Source organism: Trichomycterus rosablanca, chromosome 6, assembly GCF_030014385.1.
Source record: "Trichomycterus rosablanca isolate fTriRos1 chromosome 6, fTriRos1.hap1, whole genome shotgun sequence".
Taxonomy (NCBI): Eukaryota; Metazoa; Chordata; class Actinopteri; order Siluriformes; family Trichomycteridae; genus Trichomycterus; species Trichomycterus rosablanca.
In genome coordinates this window covers 43,417,069-43,424,679 of record NC_085993.1, presented here as the reverse complement: position 1 = coordinate 43,424,679, position 7,611 = coordinate 43,417,069, and the positions used below count along the sequence as shown (strand labels likewise).

Below are 7,611 nucleotides of genomic sequence, written 5' to 3'. Positions count from 1 at the left end.
CCAAGAGAAAGGATGTAAAAAGTACATAAGTGCATTAAAACATCCTTACAGAAAATTTAATCTAACAGGAACTTTTCCTAAAACAATTATAAAGACTTAAATGCTGTTTTGCTTTAACAGGGCAAGTTTTTAAAAGTCTATGTGAGTAGCCAACTCTGTTTTAGCGCTGTTCATAGCCAGCTTTTTTCCAAAAACTTTTCCAAATATAAAATTACTGGAGATCTGGTCTGACCCTAGACACTACTACATCCGTGATCTGGGTTTTACATCCTAGTGCATTGGATCACAACATGTAGACATGCTCAATCGTAACTGTGCTCCTCAAGCTGTGACAGAATAAGACACAATAAGATTTTGCAGGCCAAATATGTAGCCACTGTCTCCACCTTCATGAACAACACCATCCTCTCCGTAATCATGGCATGTTGTATGAGCAAAATCAATCATTCAGACATCCACCAAATGAGACGGAGAGACGGAGTGACTACTAGATCTGTGATCTATATGGCAAAGAATAGATTTTACATCCAAGATAAAGCACCAAGGCAACTAGCCAAAATAAATATATTCAGAATTTGTCCAAACAGATTTTTAGCTCAAGTTTCAAGTAAAACTTAAAAATGTAACACACCAGCTAATTTACTGGTTATACACTGACCAGCCATAACATTAAAACCACCTCCTGGTTTCTACACTCTGTCCATTTTATCAGCTCTACTTGCCATAAAGAAGCACTTTGTAGTTCTACAATTACTGACTGTAATCCATCTGTTTCTCTGCATACCTTTTTAGACTGCTTTCACCCTGTTCTTCAATGGTCAGGACCCCCACAAGACCCCCACAGAGCAGGTATTGTTTAAGTGGTGGATCATTCTCAGCACTGCAGTGACACTGACATGGTGGTGTGTTAGTGTGTGTTGTGCTGGTATGAGTGAATAAGACACAGCAGCGCTAATGCAGTTTTTAAACACCTCACTGTCACTGCTGGACTGAGAATAGTCCACCAAACAAAAATATTCAGCCAACAGTGCTCCGTGGGCAGCGTCCTGACCACTGATGAGGGTCGAGAAGATGACCAACTCAAACAGCAGCAATAAATGAGCGATTGTCTCTGACTTTACATCTACAAGGTGAACCAACTAGGTAGGAGTGTCTAAAAGAGTGGACAGTGAGTGGACACAGTATTTAAAAACTCCAGCAGCGCTGCTGTGTCTGATCCACTCATACCAGCACAACACACACTAATACACCACCACCATGTCATTGTCACTGCAGTGCTGAGAATGATCCACCACCTAAATAATACCTGCTCTGTGGTGGTCCTGGGAGAGACCTGACCATTGAAGAACAGAATGAAAGGGGGGTAACAAAGCATGCAGAGAAACAGATGGACTACAGTCAGTAATTGTAGAACTATAAAGTGCTTCTATAGGGTAAGTGGAGCTGATAAAATGGACAGTGAGTGTAGAAACAAGGAGGTGGTTTTAATGTTATGGCTGATCGGTGTAAGTGAAAGGCTTTTTTTTATAAATGGTTGGGACGTCATGTACTAAAGCTGCCATGCAGAGTATTATGTGCTTTATCATTTATATATCTACCAGTCTTTTATTGCTCTCCACAATTTGCGTTTGTATTATGGTCGACCATCTGCTTATTAGTTAGGTACACACTGGGTAATGTTCACAAACACACAAATGCACACACAAACTTGTACAACTGCATTTTTGCATCATTGGACACAATTCTTTTTATTGTTTTATATTGATGAACAGAGAGAAAACAGTGAAAATATAATGATTGATTTGTATAAATAGCACATTGGTACAGTACAGAAAGAAGGAATGTTATAATTCATTTAGGTTTGTCTGAGACATATGTATAATAAATAAAGTTCTTTTTATAACATTCAAGTTCATATCTGTGGAATAAAAAGTGCAAATTGTTAAGTTGTAAAGTGTCCATTGTGATTAAATCAGTCCACGGAAATGTTGTCCATGCAATCTGCTTATTCCCTTTTAAGACTTCAAGTCTGTAAGAGTCTGTAAAATGTCAGTCATTCTTGGTCTTGAAGGTATTTAAGCACCTTAATGAATTGTATATTAAATATTATAACGGCTTTTGTATTTATTTTGTGCTACAAAGAAATGTCCTTGACAATTGCTACCCACATCATATTACTTTGTGGATGTGTGTAAGAACAGTTAGACTGCCAGTCCTTTAGAAATGTCTCTCTGAGTTCAAACCTACTCAGATCTTCTCTTTCAAAAAGGAAGAGAGAATGGATATAAACACGGCCAGGAGGAACACTGGACTACCTCCATCCCTCTATCACATAGAGAGAAAATGGAAACGACTACAAGAGAGAGGGACCACACTTCATTTATAGTGTAAGCAATTCAGTCCCATTAGCTCCTGAGGGGCGAAGAAGATTTTAACTTCCATCCCTGACCCTGCGGTGCCTCCTGTCTGGGCGGGGTAAAAGCTCTGCGGGATCCGAACTTGGCTTTTAACTAGCTGGCATTATCAGGGCATCCACTGAAAGCCTTGAATAGAGATTAGCATTGGATCACAACATGAAGACATGCTTAATCGTTACTGTGCTCCTCAAGCTGTGACAGAATGCTTATCAGATTTTGCAGGCCAAATATGTAGCCACTGTCTCCACCTTCATGTACAACACCATCCTCTCCGTAATCACGGCAGGTTGTATGAGCAAAATCAATCATTCGGACATCCACCAAATGAGACAGAGAGTTTGATTCTCGCCGCTGAGAACGTCCACCATGTGCCCCCTCCTCCTCATCTTCATCATCATCATCTTCTTCATCTTCCTCCTCTCCTCCTCGAGATCTGGTAGGAGCTGGCGCAGGTGCTCCATCGTATATGATAAGTAGAGAAGAAGAAAAAAAGCGATAGCTTTCACAGGCTTCTAGAACTGCTCGCATTTCTTTTAGCCTCTGAAGAACAGGAGAAATAAGTTCTTTGCGGAGTATACACCCATCACTGAAAAACTGACACAAAGCTTCTTTAAAGCCAGTCAGATTCAACTTTCGGCCGTGGTATTTATTCATAAACATCAGCTGTCCCGTCACACTGTGGTACACCTACAGACAGAGAAAGAGGCGATATTACTTTTTTGTATATATATTTATGGCACTATTAATGCAGGCTATCATGACAAAAATAAATACTGCATGATGACATCATACACCTTTGTGAGCATCAAGGGTGTTTTATAAGTCCATTGTTACTAACTATTAGTCACAGGTCAGTGATTGACTGATGTAATCTTACTTTAATCTAACTAAGCAAGGTCAGCACAAGGTTTAATAAAGGTTTGAGTGCAGGGCAAGAATACACCCTGGACATGATGCCAATCACCAGACCTCACACACTCAGGCATTATCTAAATCAGAAGGGATTTAGAGTAGCCTCTGCTATAGAATAGTGTTTCTATATTTTTAAGAGGTAAAATAAACTGAAATAAAGAGAAAACTGAGTAACGAGGTCAAGGTGAGAATCAAACACATGCCCTTAGAACCCACATTGCTGCCAATTGTGCTAATTAGTGCATGGAAGATTTTTACTTAAGCCATAAAACCGAATTCCTACTTTACAGAATTTCATACAGGGGAGATAATATATGCATATACGCTCCTTTTCCTACTATGAGGAAAGTGTCATAATATTATATTTTTGTCAAATATCCCACCCTTAATATTAAGTATTTATAATTCATAATCTATATTACTGTTGTATTACTGTTTGCGTATTGTTACCTGCATTCCACAGAGACGGACTCCTATTGAGGACGATGTACTCTGCTGGCATTTACGGATTTGATTGGCTTTCTTTTCCTCTGACGCATCATCCCCATGCTGCCGTGTTCCCATCTTTAGATCCAAAACACAAGGAACTCTATATCGCCATGTAAGGTTTTCCAATAGAATAAACTCTAAAAGGTGATTAAGTCAAGGAAAACAGCAACAACAAAGCATGTGTTATCACACACTCCAGTGTGTCTATGATCGAACACTGCTGTTTAAGTTTTACTTTGTTAATTTGCACAAGCAAGGAGGCTGAGAACTGATTCATAATGTTCTTTAAAACTGTGGTGAAAAATTAAAGAACTAGCAGACATCCGTCTATAGCACAAGACCCAGTTGCTACACAACTTTAAGTAATTATTGGAATTATCAAGACCTCAATGCATCACTGTTTTTTTGTTAACTAGATCACACTTTACCTACTAACACTGCTCAATCTCAAACAAAGATCAATCTCAAAGAACACTGATGGTATCTGTTGGGTTCCTCTGTGTCATTTTGCATATATAGATATTTTAATAGATAGATTTACATATGTAAAGGATACTGTGCTGTTTCCTGTGTTTGTAGTTCTCCTTCATTCTCTGGAGGTGCTGCTGGTGGCACTGCAGACTCCAAGGATTATGTTTAATCTGAGGTACCATGTTGCTCTTCTCCAAGCTGTAGTACAACACCTCTGCCTTATCCTCACATTTACTGCAAAGAAACAGAGGGCATTTAAGGTTCTCAAATGTTAAAGACATATTTTAGACATACTTTAATAGATAGAGAGAGAGAGAGAGAGAGAGAGAGAGAGAGAGAGAGAGAGAGAGAGAGAGAGAGAGAAAGAGAGAGAGAGAGAGACTGGAAATGAGTGTTAACAAAAGGTGTGAATGTACACCCAGTGTGTGAAGTATGTGTATTTGTGTTTGACAGTGTAATTTTAGTGCTTACATTTTGCTCTTCTCATCCTTGCGGCTCTGTCTTGTTCTGTCGTTTTCCAGGAGGGCAGATGGCTTCTTCTTACTCCACTTCAGAAGCTTGATCTTTGGTTCTCCATCAGCTAGAGGCTCAGTAGTCTCCAGGTCAGATGGATCACTGTGAAGGGGGTATGCCATCAAACACAGGTTTCCCTCTTCATCCTCCTCAAAATTCACAGAGACCACACCTATACAGATACGATTAAAGAGAGAAATGAGTTAACATCAGCGGATTTAAGCTCTAATAGTTCTGCAGTATATTAATGCATGCATAATATAATAATTTTCCACCTTTCCTTTTAATATATTAATATTACAATCTTAATTCCTTCTTTAAACTTAATGTTACATACAACACAGCGACATACAAGAGAAGTGACTGACTGATTCATTAAAGACACGCCAGACAACATAGGTAGTAATTAATTGTGCTTTTATTAACTCTCTTCATGTTAACATAGAAATTGCATTGGATGCAGTAAACAAACAGGTAACATGACATGCACAAAAAATTCAACTTGTTTTGTCGTGTGTCTCTGGACAAGTTGTCAAATATATTACAATTAATGTAATATAACATCAATATTACATAGTTTTACAACTCTATTATCAGTCAACTTGTGTAATACAGCTTAAACAAGATATCATTTGTACACTGGAAGCAGAACATTAAACAGAACATTATTGCTGTCTTCAAGTGTCATCAGAAATATATTTTAAATACATTTGAGCACACATGAATGACAACACAACAACCTGATTTGGATATGTGACAAAAGAATGAAAAATAAATGGTAATTTTGTATGTAGACTAGTTTCAGTTTTCACTCTTTGACAACAAGGATTTTTTTCCATGACAAAAGCACCATAACACACATATATATTTACAACTTAAAACATAACAGCCTAACATGAGAAAGGACTACAATAGGGTGAAGTGCACTTGCACTCAGATTACATCTACTTTTGGGTATTGTACTATCTGTAGCTTCTGGCTCCCAGGAATGCAAATTACACTAATCTTAGGATTTATGCAAAGGACAAGAAAAACCGAACAATTTTATTGACTTTTTAATTATTATTACTATGAAATAAACAAAACAATGCAAAATACTTTAACTGTAAACATTTCTGTGTGTGCATGTCATGATAAGTGGGCATTCATTAGGACCCTGAGGCCTCCTGCTTTCTGCAGTCAGCCTTATGACAGCACTACGCCACCAGTGATGACGACTGTGATGTCAGCACGTTTTTGCACCAGCCAGTCCAGTCATGAACCCTTAAGGTGCTGACTCAGAAAAAGTGTATATTTGTGACTTGTGTGTGGGTGAATATCAGTTTTGACATTTGTGTCCTTACTGGATTTTTTAGACTGACACAGTCGAGGTGTGTGTAAAGAGTCAAGAGAGACTGGTTGTGTCCTGCTGGTGTCCTGTTAAACAAGTTCAGTCTGGTTGATGTCTTTTTTTTAGCCATTGTGTTGGTATAGATACCGCCAACACACATTGCTTCTAAGTCAAAGACACCTTCCGTTCGTCTCACGCAAGAGGGGAATGACGCCAGAGTAAGCATGTGAGAGATGACATGAATAAATCAAGGCGTTAGGAGTGGTGAATATGACAGTTTGTTGGAGTCCATTTACATAAGAAGGCACGAGTAATCAGCACGTCAGGACACAAGCGAGGTGTGCTCATAATTTCATCAGAAGTTCTTTGGTGATACATACTGATCCATTAATGTGTGTTCATGTGGGTGCTGTGAGACATCGGGCCTTAGAGCAAATGTATTGTATATGACTGAAGACATTCTTTAAAATAGTGATACATGATATATACAATCAAATAATTAGACTAATGACACCAAGAGAGACATAATGAGAGAACAAACATGCCTGGTGTGTATGTTAAAGTGGACAGTCACTGACTTAAGGTATAGAACTAGAATTATTCTAACAGAACTATACAATATATGCAAATATTACCCAACAAGAGAGCAAGAGTAAGAAACACAAAGACATAAGAGAGAGAGCATAGCAACACAAACATGTATGAATGATGAACACTGGTGAGTTGTATTTGTACCTTTGTACTGAGGTGTGAATCTGCGGATCTCCGGTGGCAGGTTCTTATAAAACTGGTGTTCTCTGGGTATAAGTGGCTTACAGATGGTCTGCTCCCCGAAGCGTAATACACATGAATGTCCTCCTACCTGATGAACAAATGGTTCCAACATCACACCTCCCTTTTTGGGGCCTTTTACCGGGTATCTACACCCGTCCATCAACGCTTTTAACGCCGGACTCATCCTCTGTACACATGTGTTGCTTTCCAGGGATTTATTTTGCTTCCTTAAATTTGGTTCCTCTGACAAGGCTTTTCTTGGCCTGCTTCTGCTGAGGCACAAATTGCTCAAAAAAGCAGTATAAAAATGTAAATTCCTTATGTCCTACTTGTTATTAAATTAAAAAAGCAAAGTCTTGCAGGCTGTATTAATGTTTTTTTAACCCGGCAGATTATTTTTGAACAAGTGCGGGCTCTGTAACGTCTGTGTCGCTGGCTCTGCTGAGACTGAGCAGACTGTTCTAGGTAGAGAGGAAAAATACCACAACAAGTCACATTGCTCCACCCTTTCACAGGCTTCAGCCTATCCGAGCATGGCTGCTGTTGTCGGGTGGGGGCGAGAAAAGGGAACAGAACAAACAAAAGGCAAGAAGGGGAAGGGGGACAAAACAAAGCAAAGAAAGGAAAGAGAAAGTGCAGAGCTGTTCTCAGTTGTTTTTTCCAAGAACTAAATTTCCCATTAATCAGGAAGAGAGCAAAGGAGAA

General features: G+C 39.0%; 1 protein-coding gene across 1 annotated transcript; it reads right to left on the bottom strand.

The window, feature by feature from the left end:
* Positions 1 to 1,717: 1,717 nt before the first annotated feature.
* Positions 1,718 to 7,342, bottom strand: ip6k2b (inositol hexakisphosphate kinase 2b). The gene is made up of 5 exons (XM_062997930.1): positions 6,868 to 7,342; positions 4,761 to 4,974; positions 4,375 to 4,523; positions 3,780 to 3,955; positions 1,718 to 3,104 (listed from the first exon to the last, which is right to left on the bottom strand). Exons 1-5 carry the CDS (start codon positions 7,088 to 7,090, stop codon positions 2,586 to 2,588), a joined length of 1,281 nt encoding a protein of 426 aa, XP_062854000.1. The 5' UTR covers positions 7,091 to 7,342; the 3' UTR covers positions 1,718 to 2,585.
* Between the last annotated feature and the right edge of the window lie 269 nt (positions 7,343 to 7,611).

Excerpts from the sequence above, each read along its gene's own strand:
- ip6k2b (XM_062997930.1), bottom strand. The coding sequence starts at position 7,090 with ATGAGTCCGGCGTTAAAAGCGTTGATGGACGGGTGTAGATACCCGGTA. Across the intron at positions 4,975-6,867 it reads ATTCACACCTCAGTACAAAG|GTGTGGTCTCTGTGAATTTT; the intron begins GTACAAATACAA and ends GTATCTGTATAG. Across the intron at positions 3,956-4,374 it reads CAAACACAGGAAACAGCACA|AGTTTATTCTATTGGAAAAC; the intron begins GTATCCTTTACA and ends ATCACCTTTTAG.